This window comes from Aptenodytes patagonicus, chromosome 6 (assembly GCF_965638725.1).
Source record: "Aptenodytes patagonicus chromosome 6, bAptPat1.pri.cur, whole genome shotgun sequence".
Lineage (NCBI taxonomy): Eukaryota > Metazoa > Chordata > Aves > Sphenisciformes > Spheniscidae > Aptenodytes > Aptenodytes patagonicus.
The window spans coordinates 33,834,987-33,859,357 of NC_134954.1; the positions used below are offsets into that span (position 1 = coordinate 33,834,987).

Genomic DNA, 24,371 nt, shown 5'->3' on the forward strand with positions numbered 1-24,371 from the left:
CTTGGAAGTCATGTCTGAGCTCTTTCTTGTCAAACCTATTCTCTCTATTGAGGTGTTTTAGAGCAGCCATATAGTTTTATATGTTTGCTAATTACTGGCACCCTCAGTAGGAGTTGGAGCTTGTTCAGTATTGGTGGCCATGCTTTGATTCTGTGGAAGCCTTGAAATTTTCCACTTTTAAGTCTTTTATTGAAATAGATTAATTTTTTTTGTTCCAAGCCAGTGGATTTGACATGGCTTATTTTGAAACCACCTCAGAATTTTTGTGAAGAGAAACATTGCCTGCAGGACTTCTTTTATAGAAGCTGTCCGTATAGGAGTGTTTGTCTTTGGGGACTAGAATGCCCAACATGTATGTGTTTTCCATTGGGAATTACTCACTCCTGGAAAACAAATCACTTAAATCCAGGAGACAGTGCCTCACTGCCAAAAAGTATAAAATGATGCTATAAGATGATAAAAGATTAAAAAGGTAAAATTTTAGGGAATCCATTATGTGGTCTGGTTGGGAAAAAGGCACTTTGGGTAGAAATCTGTTAATTTAAAAGGTGGTGGTGCATAGTTATCAGGTTGATCAATATTATGAAACAGAATGTAGCTGCATCCTTTTATTTGCAACAGCTTGTGGTTCAAATCCTGTCATCAGTGTACAGCATCTGAATCTTTCCTTCTTGTCTTTTTCCTCTCCTTTCTGTAGAAGAGGCTTCTAAACGTTTTGAGGCATAACCCTGTTGTGATCGTTCTTTTCTCCACCATCTTCATCGCTTATTGTCATCTTTTTTTATTCTTGGGTGAGCCTTGAAGCTGCATAGTTTTAATCTTAAATATGTTCAGTGCCTTCTCCCATTAATGGTTGCTTCCTTAGATTTCCTTCTCCCTCATTTCCCCCCCCCCAAGTTTGTTTCAGTCATGGCAGAGTGGACAGTAGGTCCTCACCACTCTAGTCTGAAAGCCATTCCTTGACACCAGCATCTTTGGTCTCCTTCCCTAATGCTATTTTACAGCTGTTGAGTTTCCAGATGTTCACCTCCTATACCTTCTTTTGTCAGCCATGTTTTAAGGCTTCCATACCACCTTCCTCATCTTTGACATGTCCAGTGCTTTTACTCATTTTCAATGTCTTTGGCTATTTGAACTTGGGCAAACTTTTGGCGATTACTTTTAGTGTGTCCTAGTTACTTGTTTTTTTTCATTACTTTTCTTCATGCAGGAGTCTTTCCTGTGTTTCTTTGGAGAGGTAATCTCTGACTTCCACAGGTTTGGTATGTCTTCATGCAGGCCATTTACTATCCTGTATGTTTGGTGTGTTACTTGGTGTCTCAGCAAGATGCTATAGAGAAAGGGAAAGCGAATGTGGGGTAAATTAAGGTAACTCTTTCCCAGATCATCTTCCTCTGGTGTTACCATTCTCTGTTAGAACACTAAAAATTATCATTTCAGCTCTCATTCTTTCATCTTCTTTGTTTTATATGCTTGGGCCATCTTGAAATTCTGCTTGCTACTTCCTCTGAGCACTTGAAAATGTTGTTGAAAAACTCTCTCAAGATTCTCTGTTACTTTCAGTACTCTTACCTCTTGCTTCCTGACAGCCACGCTTCTCCAATTCAGTCAGAATGAAGGGAAGATGAAATTTAATGTCCTTTTATATATATATGTATGTATGTGTATGTTTAAAGAAGGGAAAGAGAAGAACTTTCTCCATCAAAAAGCCCACTTGCTGTATTGTCAGTCCTATCCTGTCACACAGAAATGAGCTGAGGAACATGTTATTTACAGAGAAACAGTGACTTTCAGAAGTGGTGTTCCTGGATTTCTATCTGCATTTATTGGCCCTTCAACTCAAACATGAGCTGCTTGTCTCATGCCTCTTCCTCTTTACCCTTCTCTTCTTGAATTAAACAAAACAAACAAACAAACAAAAAAAGCTGGAAGAATTGCAAGAGGACTTGAAATAACTAAAAGAAACTTCACCTGAATGATATAAAGGAGGATTGTCTCCTACTTGGCTCTCCTTCAGAGGTTTCACTTGGGTGGCTCACCTCTGCTTGCAACAACTTGAGATCCTGGTCCTTACGCTGACTTCCAAGGAGTGTTTGAGAAGTCCTGTCATGCTGCTGGTGCCTCCCCAGAGGAGTGCCTCCCCTGTATGGCAGCTTTGTGCATGTGTAAGGCCAGTCACTAGTGTAGGAGCGACGCTGAAGAGTAGACTTTGGAGTGCCTGCTTTTCCTTCTGAGCTTTACCTAGTGAATTCCTATCTATAGCAATTAAGATGAGACCAAGTCATGTGTTAAGTGTCATGGGAAAATCCTTCTCCTTAAGCATCCTGCAAATACCCTCTTACCCTCTTTCCTCACTTCTTTTAGGAAACTTGGCTGCTTTAATGATGTTCTTTCACCCTCTTGTGTGCATCACAGACCTTTATTCCCCCCTCATGAGTTATGTGTGAGTTGTTGAACAGACTCTCCACCCACTGCTGCTTTTCTGGTGAGCTTTTCATCAACAGCGTGCAGAATTTTCCACCTTTGCCCTGCCCCAGTCTCCCATCAGCATATACAGTATATCCTCAGAGGGTATACTTGTATCTGATAGGAAAAAAATCTGTCCTTTTGTCTTTCCAGACTACTTCCACATCCTTTGTAATGATGTTTTCAGTACTTATTGATGTTATGTGTAATAATAAAAATAATAATTAAAAAATCAAGACTTTGTTCTTAATCATCTTTAGGTACTTTCCATTCTCTCTGTTTTCCTCACTTTCCTGCTATTAGCCACTTGTTAGCTCAATTCATTAATTATTTTATAGGCTGAGTGACTGCTTTATTTCTTAAAAGACTATGATGTAACTTTACATTTTTGGCTACTTTGAATAAATGGGAATGTTTTCCTTTAAGGTTTTGTATCCCCTTACCAATGGCTTCAGCAAATGTGTTGGGATCTATCTGTCACTGTAGTAGCCATTTTACAATATTGAATTATTTTCATTTTCTTGATTAGCTCTCAGTGAACTGATGTCTCCAGACTAGGATTAAGTCCAGCTATGCAGTTCTATGGCACTAGGTATTTTTTTCTTAGGTTTGAGGCAGAATTTGGTTTAGCAATTTTGAAGTAGAAAAACAGAATTTAGACTTTTCCCAATGTTTTGCTTACTCTTACACTAGTAAAACAAATGAAATTGTTTATATCCAGTTAAGGTTATATTGTGTAGAATGAAAATGTGCCTGCCACATCAACAGAACTATCTAAGTTTTCAAAAAATAATGGCAGGGAAAATATTTAAGGGCTTGGAATAGAAATGTGTAAAAAGTGGCAACAGGGCAGTCCCGCTGTGTTCCTGAGCCTAGGCTGCTGTTCTTGTGTATCAGGACTAAATAAGATACAGCTGTGGATTGTAATTTCTTGAAAGCAGTGTATCACTGTTTAAAACTCACTTTAATCCTTGCAGACCAGTAATGGAGGAGGGAGTTTAAGTGATTATTCCTCCTCTGTCCCATCAACTCCAAGCACCAGCCAGAAGGAGCTACGGATTGATGTTCCTCCCACTGCCAACACACCAACTCCTGTCCGTAAACAGTCCAAGCGCCGATCCAACCTCTTCACGGTGAGTGAGCCAAGGAAGAGACTATTGCTGTATTATACATAGTGCTCTGTGGTGATGGCCTGAACTTCAACCCTGTTGAGTTGAGCTAGTCTAATCCAGACAGGCGTGTTGAGATGAATCCACAGTCTTAAAATCTAAAAGATCTTAGAATTACCATGGGGCGGTTCGGTTCAAGGACTTAAAGAGAAACTAAATACAGTGAAGTTATCCTTCTGGGAATTGCAGTGAAACAAATAAGTCCATGGTTGAATTCTGGAGCCTTTGTCTGACTTTAATTCTCAGACCTATCTAGATTCCCTGGTTTGGCAGTAATCGAAGAGAAAGCTGGGCCTCTGCTCCCCAGTCCTGCCCTTATACTGAATAATACTGCTGACTCGAGGCTTCCTTCTCAAGTCTCCTGTGTTTGTAGAGAGGTCTCGGGTTTACCATGGGAATATTGTGCAGTACTGCAAAGTAACTACCCCATGCTACTTTTATTACTATACAGTCTCAACTCACTTTTCTTTTCCAGGATTAAAAGAGATGATGGAGATTAAAATGATTTTTTTTCCTCCCAAACCATCTGGTTTTTGCTTCATTGAGAAGCAAAATTGAGAGGCAAAAAAAATGTACTAAATAGAAAGCTTGACTGGTCCAATATGATAGGTCTTTGTTATGCATAAGTAGTTTGGGAAATGATAATGAAGCCTTGAGTGATGATTTCCTTAGTTTAGCAGTCTTGCTGAAAGCTTTGGGATTGTATTGTGTGCGTAATTGTGGTTTTGTAAGCAGTTTTTTGACGCTTCACATGCTTTATAGCAAATACAGAACCCCTGTGGGCTCACATGTAAGTCCCTTGGTGATTGTAGCTACATGTTACTTGTGTTTAGAAAGCCATGGCTTCCCTGTCATCATAAAGAGTTTATACTTTTTTTTATTCCAAAGGTGATGTCATGTTCACTTCCCAAAACTAGCTTGCTCCTTGGTCGTATCCAGGGAACCGCGTACAAAACCGGTAAAACCATTTCCTTGTACTCTAAACAAAATCTGACCTTTTGGCCTTTAGCAAGTAGAAAGTTTTGTCATCATTTTGGAGTGCTGAGTGACAGCACAGAGTCCCAGGGGTCCTATTTCCTGTGTCCATCCCAAAAGTGATGTTTTGCTTTAAAATGAGATTTTCAAATTTCTACAAAGGAACAAAAATCATGCATTTGTGTTTGTCTAGGTGCGAAACAATAAAATGTGGAAAAATGAGTGGCATGTGAAAAAGTGTCCAGCTTTGACACTGATATTTTATAGCAATCATGCAGATTTCCTCCTGTTGGTGGGAATTCTCACTGCTGTTCGGGCATACTTGGGAGTTACCAGCCCCACTAGGTGTCAGTGTCAGCCCAGAAACTGCAGCAGAGTAATACCTCTGGAAATAGAGCTGAGATGCTACAGCATCCCTCAAAAGCATTCGCCGACCATTTCTGGTCTGAAGGATGCATAAAATGCTATAAGGGCTGTATAGATGTTGTTGACATTTGGGAAACTGGAGATATTTTAAACTGGAGTAAGTGTAAATTTGAGAAAGTGAATAGAGAAAAATATACCCATCTACAATTGCAGAAAGGGTTTGAGAGGAATGTTAAGTCAGCTGCATTTGCTATAAACAAATAGGCTAAAGCTCTGGTTTGTGATAATTAATAGCATAGTGAGAACCAAATTTACTAATAAGAGAGGACGTAGATAGTTGTCTTAATGTCTAATAACTGGGGGAAAATTCCGGGGAAAACAAATCCTATGGAGGAAAAAAATAATAATTTGACTTTTCAGAATTAGTTTGTTCTTTTAAGATCCGGGCATATTGAATGTGTAATGAGTTGCCCTGTAATCCATGTCCTGAAGTATTTAACACTTGACCCTGCTGTAAGCCGGGTTTCATGCCATATCAGCCAAGTCATAACTTGGAATTATTTAATTGCATAAATAGATGACCTGTATTTTCTGTCTAGTTATGAACAGAGTGCGTAATCAAAATATTTTACTGTTTAGCTCTGGGTTTCTTGCTGTGCTTCTTTCCTAGCCTGTTCCTTGCTTATGCCTTTATCACTTACAAAATCAAATATATTCCTGTTTAATTGCAAATTACCCCTTGTTATCTAGCATAGGTAACATGTTTAGTTTCCTACATGAAGATCTTTCAGTGTTGGAAGAAAATTGGGTTAAGTAGAAAACAGATATGATTTTTCTTAAATCAATTACAGCTTTTGAGTTGGAATAGGGTTGAGAATTTTAAGCATGTTCATGTTTAAGTGCATTAAATGCAGTATCTGATCTTTTTGACTTTGATTATTAGTATTTGCTGTAAAGCTGTTGTTGCAATAGCTGACTTTCTGTTTAGGTGATAAAATAGATCAAATACTAGCAGAAGGGTAAATGTCCTTTGTTTTGTGCAGTGTATTAACAGAGGCAACTAAATAGTGTATAGCGCAGGTGGGGATTTAAGATGCATATGAGCTCTACTTCAGGAAAGAACTGATTGTGTAACTATGTGTCCAATCCCATATGGGGTGAATGAACTTTTGGTACAGTAAGATGCATCTCCTTTCCCATATTCAATACTACCTACCTTACACCTTTGCAGAGTTGCAAGCAAGACTTTTTTAAAAGTTAAAATGAACTCTCTGTCTCAGTATCTACTACTAGAGATCAGTATTCTTACTTTTGGGGCTCTGGACTGCTGGTACTGGATTCTGGTTGTGCCCAAACTCAGGTGCTGTATCTCTCTGGGACTAGATCTTATTTCACAGACCTAACTTGGGTAGGGTTCTATGTTGACGAAGTCTGCGTACGACTTCCAACGCAAAGGGGAAATGAGTCAAATGATATTCATGCCGGTGTTGTAATTTTTTTGGACGACTTCCGGTTTGCTTGAATGAAGTTTTAAATAGAACGACTTGATGTGTAATCAGAAAAAGTTGTAGCAAATGTTGATCCAGTATGGTTTAGAGTCTGTTTTTTCACACTATAGGATGTGAGATGCATTGTGTGTGTCATAGGTACAAAAGCATAAAAGACCAGAATATATCTCTCTTTCACTGCACGATTTGTCTTTATAAATAGCAGAGCCTGCTAAGATTCTCCCCTTGAAAATTTTCTGTGTTCAGTGATTACAAGCAGCTAGACTAGAATTTGCCTAACAGAAATTCCTACATTTCTATACTTCTGGCATTTGACAATATTTTGCATATAGATATTTCCCTTCTATGTGCAATGTATTATTTCCAGATGCAGTTACTTCCACGGAATGGAAGATGCGATGAGGTAAAAAAAAAAAAAAAAAGTGCATAGATATTTAGCTTGCTTTTCAGAGGCAGGATCTTTTCTTTAAAAAAGTCAAATAAAAAAGAAACATTCCAGTTGACAACTTCCCTGCCAAGGATTTGGCTACCTTCACTGAGTTTCTTTAAAATGTCACTTACGGGTGCTTTGCACCATTGAAGCATTGTTTTGCCTTGTATTATTGGGAAGTGGCACTTTCAGATTCAGAAATCTGTCTTGAAGGACGAGGAACAATAGTGATCCTGAACATTGGGTTTCATCCCTCCCACTTGTTTTGCTTTCTTTCATTTATTCTTTGTTTAATTCCCCAGCACGTCATTCCATTGCCCCGAACCATAGTAACTCCTGATAGGAGCCCGCTCCGGGCGGAGCAGGGGAAGCAGCACAGGATCCCTGCTGGGTAAATGTGTTGCTTAGAATGGTGTTACTTGAAGTCCTCCTCCGTGGGTTTTCTCCCTCCCCTTCCCTCCTCTTGCCCCTGAAGGCAACTGCTTTGGGGATTTTTTTTCTTCCTTCTACCCCTTCGTACAACATGGAAAATGGGTATTAGCTATCTGCGATTGTAATCATTCTCCTAATTTCAGTGTCTTTCAAACATCTCTTTCTGCTGAAAATGAAAGGCGTGATTTGTGTCACTGGTTTGCATTAATTCCCATTGTGGTACTGGACATCACGAATGTATTCGTTTCATATATCATCTCTGATTTGAAAAGCACATGAAAATGTTTTCCCATTTTCGATATTGTGTGAGTAATGTTCCTATTGAAAAGTAATGGAGTGAAGTTGTCACTTGTCAGTTCAGTTATTAAGGAGGATGACTCTCAGGTCTTCTTTTTGTAATAAAATAAATCCGTCACAATCGTTATGCTCATGCGTTCTTTCACAATAATGGACTAGAATCTGAATAACTTCTTAAAATTACTATATAACTTTATAAAGTCATGAAGTGAGCACTGTGAACTTGCTCCTAAGGCAGTTCTAGTGTTATAGAAAGCCAAGATCAGGCAATTCAGGTTTTAAGCATTGGTTTAATTTTCCTCATGCTGATTTTTCTTCATTGTGTTCAGATAACTTTTTTCAGTATCAATCGCTACCTTTTCTTGCAATTCCAACTTTCTAACTATCCAAAAGTAGGGGGGAAAAAAGAGTTAAAGTCAATATGATCAAAACCAGCATCATAAAATAGCATTTCTAAGTAGTTCTAAAAACCACACAGATGTAAGTTAAATGTATGCATGTATATATCAGATTTTTTTAATGAGAAGCTGGAACCTTCATTCCTCGTTGGAGCTATTGGAGACTTCAGAAATGTGTCCTCTGATCCGCTGGGTCTTCAGGCAGTGAAACTGTAACTCTTTAAACCCAAACGCCATTTCAAACAAGTGGATGGTTGAAAATTACAGGCGGTAATTCAGTATTCAGATTTTGGGACGGTTGTGTGCTTTTGTAGATTCTAACCCGCACCCTTTGAGTCTATATTTATGTGTCAAAATACTTCTTTTTAATTGCTTTAAAAAAGGAAAAAAAAAGCATCCTCTGTGTGAACCGCTACATTTAATGGAGCACAAACTTTCTTTTTGCTCTGCAGTCTCGGAAAGGGAGTGACCCAGACAAAGAGAAGAAGGTCCTGGAGAGCAGAACAGACAGCATTGGAAGTGGTCGTGCAATCCCAATTAAACAGGTAATGCCGAAATACTTTTTTTTTTTTTTTTTTCCCCCCTCCTTCTTTCCATAGTTGGAGACACACCTCGGGTCTTAAGCACTCTGATGGCGGGCCCGTGCGCCAAGATGCGTTTGATCTGCTCCGGTGATGAATGTGGAAGTCACTCACTTGACATCAATTAGGAGAGGTTCCTATGTGTATTAAAATAGGATCATTAGAATAAGAAGAGGGAAAATGTGACAACAGGCCTAATGAAGTGCAGTCTGCCGGCCTGCATATGGAGCGGGTTTCTAGGCTGTGCTGGCTTCAAAGCTGCCTTTGTAGAGGGGGCTTTGATTGGGCTGTGTGCTGCCAGTCGGCGGGGTAAATCAGATCGCTCTACAAGAGCCCCTTGTGATCGCAGAAATAGCCTGATGTGGCCCTAATTTGCTACTGCAGACGGACATCTGAACACTGTTTCAGGCTGGTTTGTAACAACGAGGCAATTAGTTGTGATAATCATAGCCGGTGTGTCAGCTGTGCGCTCTTGTTTGTAATTTGCTAATGAAGGAATTGTAACTTTGATTAGGTTCAGTTTCATTTAGACCTTATTATATAAGAGAACGTTTACAGCTGTAATGTGTGGCCTTAATTAAACTTCCTCATTACACAACAGGACTTGAATTCAAGGATTTGTTTTGGTCTGTTTTACTAGCCTAGATGCGCTTTCATTAGCCCAGAAACTCAATGCTAAATTGTAGTTGTGAACGCTCCTTTGAAAGTCAAAATGCTGAAATACCAGCATCTAATGCGAAGTATTTGGGTGAATGAGATCATTTACTTTCTCAAATTAAATTACACTGAATTCACGCGGTTAAGAACACCGTGCTAAGCATTTGTATGAAATGCTTTACAAATAGTTTCTGTGGTAGTGTTTGCAAGTATTTACTTTCATGTGAGTTACTGTGCTGGAGACAGCAAAAGTGCTGAGGGAAGGGAGCGTATTTTCTTCCCACACGGTTGTTTCCAGTTTCTTTTGGTGGCTTTCCTACTTTCCAGAGGGTCACTTGCCTCTTCTAATCTTTCCTCAGTCCATGCTTCATCTTGTCGGGTAGCCCTGGGTCTCCTATTTGGGGGTGGGTTTATGTGCTCTGTCGAGTTTGTTGTTTTTTTTCTTTTTGGAAGTAAGGGGGAGATGATTTTGTGCCCTTAACTATTTGCAGTGATTTTCTTTCTTAAAGGCAGTTAAAAAGACCTTTTGGGACCATCAGGCAGCAAAAGTGCTGTCGTGTCTGTGAATCTCTAGTAGACAAATTTTAATCAAACACACTGCAATTCAGAAGAGCAGTTTGAAACCAGATAAGATCAGTATTTGGCTCTGCGGTCAGGGGAGGAGATTCCAGGTATTTAAAACAAGCTACAATTTTTTTTTTTCTACAGCTTTTGTATGGTACGAGACGGGTTAGACCGGCTGGAATTCTTTTGGGTAATGCTAATTAAACAAAAGTGTCTGCAAATGCAGCCGAGAATGTAAAAACTGAGGAATATACTTTTCAATATTTATTCAAGGCATACATACTGTTCTTTTCTAAAATGCTGTTGTATGAAATTAGTTTGATTAAAAATGCACTTGTAGGAAGAGTATTGTAAGATAAGCATTTGAAGTGTGATTGCACTGTACCGTGTTCTAATGAAATATCCCCTACAGTCTCTTGAATTTCTGTATTGAAAAATTCTCCCTGCAAGCCCTACTTGTATACTGAGTATGACCAATCTTTTGGGAATGCATATTTTCGTTATTAATCCCAATTATGGTAATTTCATTTTGTCATGTACAAGCAATTCTCAGCAAATATTTGAGCAGGTCTGTAGTCAGCAGTTACATCCTATTTGTCAGGGTTTTGGAAGGGTGCTAGAAGGAGGGAGGGTAAATGGCATGCAGTGTTGTAGGATGGCTGCTATCAGTAGTATTTTGCATCATACATATGTGTCAAGAGAGTGGATTTTGGAGTTCATTGGTTTTCTACTTTATAGATGGTCCTCAGTAAAGTGTAGGAGACCAGCATCACCTAGCAACTGAAGCAAAAGAAGATGGGGTAGGAAAAAAACCTGCTTTGATGTGGAAACATTTAATTAAAAATTGAAATACAATATGTATTCATACTGACAATGTTTCATTACTGTTTAAAAACATACATTAGTTTAGAAAAAAGCTTTTTTCTACCCACTATTTAGATGGAGAGCTCCTATCAGTAGAGGTGGCACCAAGTTAAATTGCTGATGTGACTGTGTTCTTGGTGGGCTCTACAGGTGCCATACAGGTGGATGTTCCTCTGAGGCAGTAGAAATTCCTGCTCGAAAAGATGGCATCTCTTTTATTTTATGTGTTAACTGTGAATAAGACAGAGGGATGTGAAAAGGAACTTTTTGACCTGAAAACTTTAGTATGTCATGCTATTGTGCTCCTTACAAGTGAGAAGCCCCTTTGCATCACAATATGTTTCTGTGACAAATGGTCAGGGAATAGAAAGAGAAATATGTTTTCAGGAAGTTGAATGCAGATTGTAGTATTCACAGTGTTGCTGTGGGAGTGATTCCTTACTATACCATTAAAAGACTTTTTTCTTTTTAATCTTTTTGTCACCGTGTTTTCCAATGTTTGTCCTCCTACTAGCCCGAAAGTCACATTGCTGCACTACCTCATGCTAGAATCAGGAGTAACCTCCAGTTACATTAAATGTTCTCTGACTTCTTTAAGCTGCTGTTGAGCAAAATGCCTTTGCCAGCTTCATGCACATATTCTTCTGTAATGTCTTTGGGACATCTTCAAAAGCATGCAGGGACCAGGCCTTTTTAATATCTGTTGTCAGTACTTTGTTTTGTTCTCTGTTAGTTCTTACTCTATGTGCATGGCAGCAATACTTTAAAAGGGCTGCTGGCAAGGCTGTGCTTCTGGTGCCAAAAAAAAAAAAAAGTAAGTTCTGGTTGAAACTCAGATACGGTGGATTTTGTGTTCTCAGTTCACTGCTACTTGAAAAAAAGGTAATTACAAAAAAGCAAATAGAAAAAAGAAGTCTTGCTATTCAGATGCTGAAATCAATGGCTTGGTTATCCAGTGTATTTTATGGTGCCTATGGGTTGTTCTTATCTACCCAGGGTCTCCCAAAAATCAGAAATGCTATTTCCCAACTTCAAAACAAAACAAAAAAACCCCAAAACAACAACAAAAGAAAACTCCACAAAACCAAAACAAGTTAATTGGAGATTGGAAATGTTCTGGTTTTGAGAAAAAAAAAGAAATCTCTTCCAGTGCTAGAGGTGCACATGAAAGGGGTGAGGAAGAGCTGATACTAGTCAAGTATGTTTGTGTGTGGTGGGGAGAGCACAGAATAAATGTGTGAAAAAGTCAGGTCTCTAGGATATGTAGAAGATGTGATGACGAGGAGTTTGTCATTCATCTCAACTACAGCTTTTTCATAGAAGAGGTAGGTCTCTATTGCAGCTGTTGAACCAACATAGCTATGGTTGATGTCTGTCGTCAAAGTCATGTTTTTGTATCTTTGGAGACAGTTTAAACTGGTAGAGGAGTGGGGTTTTTGTAGGGGCATTTAATTTCTCTTCTGGTTTCTCTCTAAATGAACATACACATCCTGTGAAATGAGCTATGCTGGCATAAACAGTTGCTTATAATTCTGTATTACAGCCTTTCTGGGACCCAGATACCGGCCTGCACGGCTACGAGAGTTTGGTGTGGTTTTTGGTCGAAAGAAGCCGAGAGTTGCAACCTGCTCCTGAATTCCTGTTCTCTGTAATACCATGTTTTCTTCCAAGGAAATGCCTCACTCCTTCAGGGCTTTTTCCTTAACTTAAAGCAGTCTGGTTGAAAGGAGTTGTTCTTACTCTTTCTGTCCTTTCTAAACGTTAAAAATCACTTTTCACTGCAGTGCTAAATATGGTTTTATTGGGCTAAGCCAAATAAAACTGTTCTGACGAACCTTCTTGCTCCTAATAGAAACACAAAACGTAGGCAATGAAAAGCAGGCGTGTTTTTAAAATGTGGCTGCTAACTTCTGCCAAAATAGTCTAAGGTGAGTGAAATTTTGGGAAGGCCAATTTCCCAGGGAGGTACAAACACCTCCTGCATGTGTAGTGGTATCAGCACGCCTTAAATCCTGTGCTCTTAGCATCCTTTGAGAACTGTCAATGCCATAATTTTCCAAAAAGAAAAAGAGTTTCACTTGTGTGCTACTTAAATATCTTCTACTAATCAAATGGAGTCAGAAAATGTCTGGAAAATCCATAGAAAGTTCTGTACTTCTGAGAGAGAGGCGGTTAAACTAAAAATATTTAAGCTGTCTTCTGTAGCATTTCTCATACTACCCTTAAAGCAAACTTAGGCTTACTCTGTTTGGAGTATCCTCTGTTCAAAACCATTTCTTCTGAAAATGAAGACTTGTTCCTGGTAGCCTGAGTGAATATTTTGAAGCACGTATTAGGCTATACAGTTTAGGGTGACATACTTTCTAGGATGGGGGCGGGGGGTAGTAGCATTTTGGGGAGATTACTTTGTTTTCTGCAGTCTTGCTAAATCCTTATCAGTAGGGCATATTCAAATAAAAAAAAGCACAACAAGAAAAATAAAAGCAAGAAGCTCAGCTCAGTGGTGAGTGGGCTTGTCATGTATTAATTTTTCATTGCTGTGGAGAATTGTACATACATAATCACTTGATTGCAGTGGGAGTTAGTGAGCTCCTATGGTGTCATTTGCATAAATCTTGTTAAGTCAATGGCAGTTAATGAAGTACAAATGAGCCTGGAGAAGGTGACATGCAAATCGTGGGTGGCAGATGGGAGGTCTGTTTTTGGGATGGCAGCTGTGTGCTCTTCCCCCCTCCCCCCCCCGCCCATCCCCCATCCCCCCCAGATTAGAGTGTAAATAAATACCTAAGAGCTGGCCTTGACTTTCTGCTTTCAGACCTTCTTCTATTTGCTGTTTGCACTTAATCACAGATGCTCATGTTATTATATAGTCCAACTATATAACCTTGATTGTTCTTTTAACCAAAAACTGGTCAGAATAGATTTTGACAGGTTGCCTCAACCCTTGGCTTACCCTGGGAGGTGCTGCACCTCTTGTGCCCCCAAATTCCTGCATCGTTTAGGAATAGCAAACTTGAAGTCTGGCTTGAAAATAAATGTTCTAATGGTTAATGTTACGCTGATGACATAGTGAAAAATTTGCCATCCATGACTTGCAAAGGTGAACTTCAGAATCCATTCGCTTCTCTTAGTTGGCAAATGGCTGTATTAATGGAGAAAGTCGAATATCTTATTTGGGCTTTACTTTTAGGTGATATTTCAAATGACCTTCTTTGCCTACCAGCTTGGTGCATTTAAGTACATTAAAGTAATCTTAATGAAATTAGGTATTTTGTCTTTTTTTTTTTTTTTTAACTCTGAACTAAAAATGGCAAATATTTTTTAGGTCAGGGCTGAGATAGGGGCTTTGTCAGCACATCAGGGGTGACAACACTGATTTGGTTTTCCCAAAGAAGAATTTGGTTCCTGGATGCATAAGTTGCAGTTTTTCCTTAAGATGGGCATAAACAAAACTGGAACTTCACAATGTACATCTGAATTTTATAAAAAGTAGCATTAAACTTCGCAAAGATAACTACTTGAAAATGCTTTCAACAAATGTCAAACTTTGCATGAAAAAATGTCACTTTGGTTAAATAGCTTCTGAAATATTTGAGAAGTTGTGTTGTGACTTATGATCCCTTATCAGCAATTTTTTAAAGTAACTTTTAAATCGAGTTGTGCATTCCTGAGAATTTCCTGTTAACTTTTTTTGTTTCAAGCCTGGCCATTGCATTGTCAATTTTCAATCCTTTCCCAAGTGCCCTAGCCTTAGAAGAATATGACTGAAGCAATTTGTCGAAAAAATTCCTATTCGGGGAAAAATCTGTGCTATTTTTAAGATGTACTTAAAAAAGCCAAAATATGGAATTTGTATTTAATTAAGGTTTTTGCTAGTGAACTCTTTTAATACATTGTCTGTGTGCTGCTCTGTGGAAAGAATCTCTGGGAAATTGGGAATTGTTTTATTTCTCAGTGATTTTTTTCCCAACCTAGTCTCACCTGGGCACTCTGAGATTGCCAACACCTGCATGGCAGCCCCTGGCCTCAGGACTTTAGAAAGTGCCTGAAAACAGAAAGAGCATTTCAATGCAGTTCATCTCAAGCTCTGTTTTTACTAGACTTAGTCTTAGCAGTCACTCTTGATACATGTCTGGGGAGAAGCTTTGCTAGTAAACTCGAGCAGCGTGCCTCTTCTAGCCTTGCCAAATGAATGCTTTGCAGTGGCTGTCTGTGCTGCGGAGGGCGAGGAGGAGAGCTGCAAGGTGAGGCAGGATCTTCTGGTACACATCGTTTTCCTTCCTTCCTTCAGCATGTCCAAGCTTAGGCTGTCCATTTGCATTTCTTCCCTTATTTCTGATCACTAAATTTCTGGAGCTGTCTTTTTGTAACCTTTTAGCCCAAATAGGTGGGACTGTAACATGTATATTTCCTATCAGTCTGCATTGCTCAACTTCAAAAAAGAGGTTTTTAAAGCTTAATTTGGATTTTAATGGACTTTGCCCTATGGTCTTTCTGACCTCCTGTCTGCCTACTGCTCTGTGCCGTTAAACCTCCTTCTCTTCAGTTTCCTACAGGTGCAGGTCAATCCTGCCTCTGCTTGACTAGTGCTTTTCTTCTTCCTAACCTCCTTTTCCTTTGTTAATTTTTAGCTCTAGCTGGGGCATTTATGTGTACAGTACTGGCTACACAATTCTTGTGTGGAATAACATACAGCGCTATGTTATCTTGGTCCTTCCCATTGAACCAGAAAGAACATCGTACCTGAAATCTGTTTTCCCCTAAAATACCCAGGGCAGTCTGTACAGCTGTTAGAGCACTTCAGCAAGTATGGCAGTATCTTGGAAATAGGTTTTGAAAAGAGATCGTCTGCCATGTCTAGTCAGTCAAACTGATGTTCTTAGTCCTCCTCGCTAGCAGAAGAGCACTGTAATGCTTCAGGCAAGTGTCAGACCCGAGACCCACCATCACTGTAAACAATAAATGCTTTTTCCAGCAGGTTTCCTGAATGTAAATGTTTATTTTGAGTCTACCAAAAGAGAGAACAAATAAGCAACTATCTTAGCATCTATTCTTGCTTAATTCATCTGACTTGACAGGGTGAAAAAAGATGGTATAGGAAGAGCAGGACATCCTACACATGATGCTATAACTAGTGTGTTAGCAGGCCCTGCAACCCTTTGCTGAGCGCTAGGGCTTATCCTATGGCTTCTCTCTTCTATCTGTATTCAAAATCAGGTTCTATTTTGAAATAAAAATGGCTAACGCATGTAACAACGAAAAGCACTTCAAAAGAAGGATGGCAGCAAGCATCTGGAGGGCACACACAACTCTAGGATTTACTTGCCTTCGTTACACGTGTCTTCCATAATGCGCCTTTCTGCATGGGTGCTACCTGCAGAGCTCCTGCACCGAAAGCCCTGTTTCACTGACACAGAGACCAAACCGCTGTGATGCTGCTTCTGCTCCATCTTCTACGCTAAAGCATTCACCAAAACTACTACTGCTTTGGTTTTTATTTATTGATGCTCATGTAGGCTTCTAGGTAGTTGTTTGGAAGCCAGTATCAGTGTCTCCGGAGAGTGGCTTTCCAAAACTCAGAAATTATGTGATTTACAAGGAACTGGCAGATGACATAGTTTTTCTTATTTATATCTAGTGTGAGGTGTAATTTCCTCTGTCACACTTCTGTCTAATCACAGTAATCAGTATCCAGATCTGCTTGTACAAACACAAGGGTATGGTTTTTAGCCAAATACTCTTAGTGCTGAAATCTTCTGTGTAATTCCTCCGCAATTGTTTATAATCAGAACATAGAAATTTTGCTGTGTTTTTAATTAGCTGATTACTAGTTATACAATGTTTTGTACTCACTGTGGTTCTGTAAATTGTTAACTGATAGCTACCAGTATAATTAAATATTTCAGAGCACTTGGCTATGGTTGCATTGAACTGTGAAGAAATAATGTTATATAGCCAATCAAAAAGAGATACTTGTAAACTCATTTAAAGCGTCAGAGTATGTTAGGACTATCATGGTGATGCTTATTGCAGGAGAAATTAAAGATACAGTTTTGTGCTAAGAGGCAATACAGAAATTAGTTCCTGAATTAGTTGTTAATTGATTTGGTAATTCCCTCGGGTCTGCATGCTCTTTTTTCCTTTTTTGTTGTTGCATTCAGTTAACAGTGACTATTCCCAGTGCACTTGAAATATTTTTTCCAATTAGATCAAATGTGCCCTTACATCAGAGGAGCAGCTACAGCTACATGTACCTGCCTGGAATAATGTTTCATTTGACTAAGAAAGCTGGTTTTGTGTGTTTTACTGTTGATGATTTTCAGATACCGTCCCAAGAAAAGCAGTAGTCCTAGGTATTTGGAATAAAATAACATTAAAAAGTTCCTGGACTTAATGGACAGTTTCAAGAAGCTTGCTTTAATTTATACCTCTCTTGATACCAAACAGTGGAAGGAGATGATGATGCCATGTGGTTCGGCTCGGTGCGCTGCTCTGTTGGATAGCTGGCACAACCCTGCGAGCTCCAGGCATTAAACCCTCCCCTGCCTGAGGTTAAGGTTTCTACCTGCCAGTCCAAGGGGATGGCCCCTTCTGGCCATTAGTCAAAGCAGGCAGGCCTGGGTAAGAACCTCAGCATCTCTCAAATTGAAACAATTCTTTCTTCCCTATCTGTCAGTCAGTCTGTCCCACCGAGTCATCTGCTTCCTCCTGCTCTCTGGATTCTACTCTTTTCCCTTCCTGAGATGTCTGAGGGTTGCAGGAGAAAGCTGGAGTTCGGGTCTTTGGCTTATAAGGGTTGAATTTCTACCATGTTTCTGTTAATTGGTCTCCTGGTATTTGAGAGTCCCTAAAACATGAGTTTTCTGTCTCCCATCCTATAAATTGCCCTTATTTTATCTCTAACTGCCAGCAATAGTTGCAGAGTGATAGACCCAAGCGTGCTAAGACCAAGGTGAGCACCCTACAGCTGCTCCACAGGCGTAAAGTTGTCATTTTATCAATTTCCAAGTAATGCTTGTTAGGCTGTTGAGGTGATGTACAAGAGTTGTTAGAGGCCTTATAGTAATGCTGTTTTCCTGAAATTGAAGTCTGCGTTGATGTGCATATTGCTTTCAAACATTTATAATATCTCATTTATAGATTTTTTTTTTAATAAATTTTTCAGAGAAATTACATTTCCTTCATTTTTTTGACTGCCTGGGACTGTGGCCTGAAATTAATGGGAGTCTCCGGTCCTCGTAATGGAAACAAGCTGGTGGTTTGTGTATGAATTAATCAGTTTCATTTCAGGGTGTCTTGCTTCATAACTCTTCCCAGCTCAAAAATTTGTCTTTGAGGTACAATGCATTTGATAGTAAACATAGTATTCTATTTTTTACTGAATTTTACTTAATAAAGAAATGTATTCAAATGTTTATTAGTGTTGATTTTGGCAGGGGGCACACAATTTCAAAAATAATATTCCATTTGTCTGTATGACACAACCTCCAAAGTGAGCAAAAGAAGAACACTACCTTTTAGGGCAACGACGGCAGGTAATAGTATAAAACAACTTCAGGAAAAAATATGAAAACTTTTTGTTTGCTTAGTGTTTTGATATCCACGTTAATGCTGTAAGAGCTCATAGATTGCTTATGATTGCCATTAAGAGGTGTTCAACTTCGTCCTCCTTTTTTTTTTTTTTTTTAAATCCTATCCAAATGTAATGCTCTTGTTTCTTAAAAGAGATAAGGAAAAACTTCTGGGTTTGACTAGTAGCTAATGATTTCCTAGCTGACACATCAGGTGTGATTATAGCTCTTGCACGTCATTAAGATTCAAAAGAGTGTTGATCTGGTTAAGCATCCTTTGAGAGACTTGGAAAGGGAGTGGAAATGGGGAGGAGGAGAGTGCCAGAAGACCTATCAGCCTCTACAGAAATAGTAGGGCAGGAGCTTCTCTTATATTAAAAAAAAAAAAATTTAAAAAAGGCAAAAAAAAAATCCACCTGACTATGTCTGTATAAAAGGAGCAGATGCCGCTCTTTAGGATAAACCAGTCAAGGATCTGTTTTCCAGTGCTGTGTTCATAAGAGAAGGGCGAGAGTATTTGTTTTTTCTGAGGCTCTACCATGAACATCCTCATCTTCTTTTGCCCAATGCTTGATGCCAGCAGAGAATGGGTTTTCCCAGCCTCCATGCTTTTGGTCGCTGAAACAGTGCAGCAAGTAGGACTGGAGCCTGCAGAAAGCAAGCCAGACAGTCTCTCCTGTGAAGCTTTGGAGAATTTAATACACTTGGGGTGTTCTCATCCTGTTCTGTGTGCCGGTGTATTGCAAATCCTGGAGCGCATGTTGAAAGCGAGTACAGAACATGGTGAAGAGGTGTCAGAATACTTTGGGGAGGAGGGAATGATCGAAAGCAATGTAGGTATAAAAGAGAACATCAATAAAGAAAGCCATAATACGACTTTAAAAAATTTATTAGAATTTTCCAGTGCTGAAATGGTGTAATATATCAAGGTGGCATCTCAATGTGACATGCAGAGATTGACAGCAATGAGGTCACTAAGGTATCTTCACTGTTGCCCTTAGGCTAAGAACTGGCCCCTGGCCAAAAGCCTTTGACTCAAGGTGGTTGTGTCTAGATACTGCTTTAATAGTTGCATCTAGAAAATGCTTACAAGAGGCATTCTTTTTATTTGAGCCATCTACATCTACCTAGATAATTAAAAAAAAACCAACCTACGGCATCACTCGGTGGCTTATTGAGTGCATGATTTTACAAATGGAGAGTGGAAATAATTGACCTTTAGTTATTTTTAGTGAATGAGATCTGGAGATGCCTTCATCGTAGTGATCTCTCATCGAGTGATAATGATTGTAAAGAAAATGACTGCAAACTCTTCAGGACCAAGATGTGTTTTCAGAGCTGTGCGTACTGTTGGTTGGTTTTCAGTTCGTAGAAGCTTGTTCAAGGTATCAGTGCAAATGAAACATTCCTCTTGCAAAAATGCCTTTGTTTCGAGGGGCCACTGTGTTTTGGAGGTGAGTCCATGTGCATCTGGGCTAACTTTGGTGACTGGAGCTCCTCCTCTGAGGGCATGAGGAATTAGGCTGGAGAAGTGACATAACAAGATTAAGTAGAAAGCTTATGACAATTAGCAAGTGAGACTGCCTGATAGACTTCGGTTGACACAATGATTATTAATATGTTGTAAAGATGTTTTGGGGATTCCACCATATTTGTATGGTTGCCAGCAAAATGTTGACAGTTGCATTGTGGTTAATAAATTCATTTAGATTTATAAGCATTGTTTACAGAACCTGTTCGCCTGCTGAAACTCTAACAGCATCTGTTCCTTCTTACTAATTAACTGCTAATTACGAATGAGCTTTGTGTGTTTGTCAGTATAACTGGCTCATGCATTTTGTAAGGAACATTAACAAATTGATTTACATAGTGGTAAAGCAATCAAAAGAGTAAACTGAACAGCACGCATTTAAAGCCCTTTAGCCTAATTTTTTGAATGAGGCAGACTTTGGGCATTCTAAATATTTTCATAATTCTTTTGCTACCTTTTAATTGTGTGGTAATTGCATGTGAATCTGAATCAGAGGTGTTGGTCCAACATCCCTTGTTTCTGGTTTTATTTTGTTCTGGTTTGTTTTTTTTAAAAAAGCATTGGCGCTGTTAGTATTTAACACATGTGAGCAAGCATTTATCCAGAACGTAAGTAGCAATGGCAAATTAAAAATAGTAAATGGGATGAAGAAGGAATATTGCTTGGCGGGGAGCAGGAGGTCTTTGAAATGTAGGTACTCTGACTATAACTGCTTTGTTATCTATCTTCAAAATACCCACTATGGAAGTCCTTGCACTTTTGTTAAAATACTGTTTTCTCTAATCCTACTTTTATTCTTCAAAAACCTTCTGACTGCAGTAATTATCAACACATCTTTAGAGCAGTCTCAGCAGACAGGCCAGATGGTGGCACTTAAATATTTTGAATTTAAAGGGAATAATTCAGTATTGCAATTCTTAAAAAATAAAATAAAATCTTAGTTTATTTTGCATGAGTTAGAACAAGGAGAAAAATCATATAACTGAATGTTGTGTTTATTATAAAGGATCCTTCACCTTACGATAAACTGGAGATGAGTGATATGATTAGATGACATGGATATATTTCACTTACAGTTGTCCTAGAGCTGTAAAGCTTGAAATGAGCCTTGTAACTAGTGTTAGGGAGAAGACAAAAGTAATGCAAACACACAGCTGCAGGATTTGGTTTTCCTGAGCAGCTTAATATAACTGTGAGGTATACATGGAGTGGTTTATATAGACTAAAACTTGCCAGAAAAACTCGATTGCTTTTTTGATAGAATTTCAAAATAAGTGCATGAAGCAAACATAACAGATATAAAATATTTGGATTTTAGTAAAGCATTTTGGTACAGCCTCGCTACGTCTTAATTGAGAGTTTATGCAAATGTGTTTGGCTAAAAACTGTGATGTGGATTGAAAATGGTCCATAAGATCATAAACAAAAGCTAAAGCCAGACCATGGTCTGGGCTGGCTGGAAGGAGGACTGAGCTTTGTTCTGCTCTAGGGCTGGTGCCATTCAGCAATGCCATTAATGATAGTGTTGGAAGTGCAAGCAAACACATAGCAATCGTGTTAGTGATCCCTAGGATAAAGCTGACACACCAGTAGAGAGAGGCACATCAGAAAGGGGACCAGGACTGGAGTTGGTGACTAAATGAAATGAGATTTGACTTGTAAAGACGCAAATCACTTAATAGAAGCCAAATCATCCTGGTCTGTCCTAACTACTTGCACATGCCAGACTTTCCTTGTTCCTTCATGTTCGCTATTGATAGCAAATTCTTGACAAAGCACTGGGTGCTGTCTCTTACCAGTGCTATGTGTCTGCTTTAAAAAGTTTATTTTCATCGTTGTTTAAAATAACCATGAAAACAAGGGCAATGTGGTAGAATAAACTAGAATGGGAGGTGAACTCAAGCTAACCTGAGTTAAAACCCAGCTGCCCAAACTTTTGCTGGCTTAACCCAAGTTTGGAAGGTATTCTGCCTTTATATGCTTATGATACCTCACAAAGACACTTCCAACAACCCCCAGTGACAGGAACCTGTGCATGTGTTTAGAACAGGCACTTGCCATTGCAGCCATGTTTGCGGTAGGCTGCTGTGTGGAGAAATTGGGCGGCTGTCCTTCCGAAACCTGTGTCTGTTTTCTTTCTTGTACCCTTGCTGAGATAGACCTGGAGGTGACAAGTACCTGCGAGTTTGGCTTGGGTTTCTATTTGAGAAGTGAATGCAAATGGTGGATATGCTTTGAGGATAAAAAGCCATTACATCGTGGTGTAAAGGAGATCTAACTCAAGCATTGGGAATGACACATGAGCCATTTGAGACTCATACACTGCAAGATGCACACAACCTCGTTGAAGACACACACTGATTAGGTGAAGGGTTCAAGGCAGTGCTGGGGAGAGAATCCCACCTCTGCAGCTCTAAAGCCAGATCAGTCTCTGGCTAAAGGTGTTTTCCACTGGCCATCAAGGTAATCAGGGCATGTTAGCAGTAGTGATGTGAGTTCCCATGTCAGATCGCTGCTTGTAAGATTAGAGGGCTAATTACAGATGGTTTAGCTAAGCTATGACAGAGCAGTTGTAATTATATATGGGAATCTACAGTGTATTTGCCAGGAAAATGAAGTGTTGCTGCTATGCTCTGAGACACCTGTGCACAGGTGTAGGGTGATAAGGAGGAGATGATTTCAGGCTTAATACTAAGAGAAAGCTTCTGGACTTCGGGGGCTATCAGACTGTATAATGTTCTCTATAAGGAAACAATATAAGCTTAGTGACTTGGATTTTCTTTAAAAAGAGGGGCATGGACTTTCTTTTAAAAAGGAGGGGAATCTGTTGAGACAGTTGAGATTCTGTAGGTAAGTCTGAGCACTGAGTACGTTTCCTTCCCCTTTATAACTAATATGATTCTCTGTCACAAAAGAAAAATACCAAGACGTACCATTTGCAAAAGGGTTTATAGTACAGTATATCACCCTATTATGAATGACAGTATTTAAATGGTTGGGTAGAGAACTGGAGAACTGCTACAAATCAAGTAGCTAGATTAACATGTAATGTTCTTTTCTCATGTGAATATTTCAGGGGGGGGAAATTAAGAAGTCTTTGAGTGCAGGAGGTATTGAAAAGAAAAATCAATTAAAATAGCAAAGAAAGAAGTTGAATTGTTTAAAAGTTCTACTGTCTGAAAGTGAGCAATACATCAGAATGGAGGAGAATAGGGACTGTTGAAGAAGGCAGGTATTATTACTTTAGGAATCAAAATTTTACAAGCTGTTTCATGGCCAAATGAAAAACAAAAAAACTTCTTGTGGGGAGATAGATGCACTGCATATCCTAGATTAAAAGCAGAATAGTGAGCTTTGAGCAAACTGGGTGAAAACAAATTGTTCTCAGGATGCAGACTGAGTAAGTATAGAAATATGTATGGTTGGTGTGCTTCATGTAAAATAAATAGTCAAGTCTGATTCTTAAAATATATGTGTATATTTTTTTTGTGTGAGCTAAGTCTTCTGAAGTACATAGATTTTCAGATTTCCAGCGCCATGTCTGGCAGATGAGCCGTGCAAACCTTTTCTGCTGCAGCAAGAGAGCATGTGCATCCATCCATTGCTGAAATGTACTCAACATTTTGAAGATTGACATGTCAGTTTTGTTTAAGCTAATGGCATGGCTAAGAACTTCTTCAGAGTACTTTGAATCGGCCCTTTGTACAGCAAATGTTGCTGTCAATTTGTAATTCATGGCAATACTGTATTTGTAGGTGAGAAATAATACATGCATGATCACTGTTGTTTGTGCTTTAATCTTGCAGCACAGTGATTTCTGTAAGTAATTCCTGAAACAGATTAAGTCACACTTAATTCAAATTAAGTGACACTTCTTATTGTTGATGTGATGTAGTTGAAGCAAGAGGTTTCTCGCATGTTTATGGAGCGCGAAGATTGCAAGCTCCCCGCTTCTGCAGGAGAGGAGGCAGACAAAAGCAAGAGGCTTCAAGGTAAGAGAAGAGGGGAAAGGATGCCAATGTGATGGATAACAGAATTAAAGGGACAGAACTCAAATGGAAAATGATGCTGCTGTGAGAAGCCAGGTTAGAACCAAAGAGAAGCAAAATCTGTATTAAACAGGTAAGAGGAAGGAGGGCAATTATTGAACAAAGACTATGAAGGAGATGGGAAGTGAGAATAAAAATCAGGTGATGTTTTCAATAACATTAAAAATCTTGAGCGTCTTTCAGAGAGTGGCACACCAGTCCCTGGAGGCACCTGGTTCTTAAGGTGCTGGCATCTTTAAGCATGAAGCACGGTGATCAATTGCTAGCTTGAAGCAATGCATGGGTGCCTCTGGTGCTCTACTACTTCGGCACCTTGTCAATGTCTCTGAGCTCTTTCCAATTGAACAGTCTTAAGAGCTTTCAGTCTATGGATTTCAGTAACAAACGCATTGGAGTTGATGCATGCATGCTGTCAGAGCACTGATTTTTCCACCGTTGAAATCTGAAGGCAAGATATCAGTGTCAGTCCAGAATAGTTCTGGTGGTGTTAAAATAATTGCCTAAACTATGTAT

At 39.2% G+C, this 24,371-nt stretch overlaps 1 protein-coding gene across 8 annotated transcripts in view; it reads left to right on the plus strand.

Annotated features, from left to right (window-relative positions):
- The window catches only part of AGAP1 (ArfGAP with GTPase domain, ankyrin repeat and PH domain 1), a 392,763-nt gene that overhangs the window by 201,347 nt on the left and 167,045 nt on the right, over window positions 1-24,371 (plus strand). For all 8 annotated transcript variants that reach the window (XM_076342039.1, XM_076342040.1, XM_076342041.1 and 5 more), the window contains 2 exons: window positions 3,444-3,599; window positions 8,494-8,586. In XM_076342039.1, coding sequence (XP_076198154.1) covers window positions 3,444-3,599; window positions 8,494-8,586 — 249 coding nt within the window. The remainder of the gene's footprint in view (window positions 1-3,443; window positions 3,600-8,493; window positions 8,587-24,371) is intronic.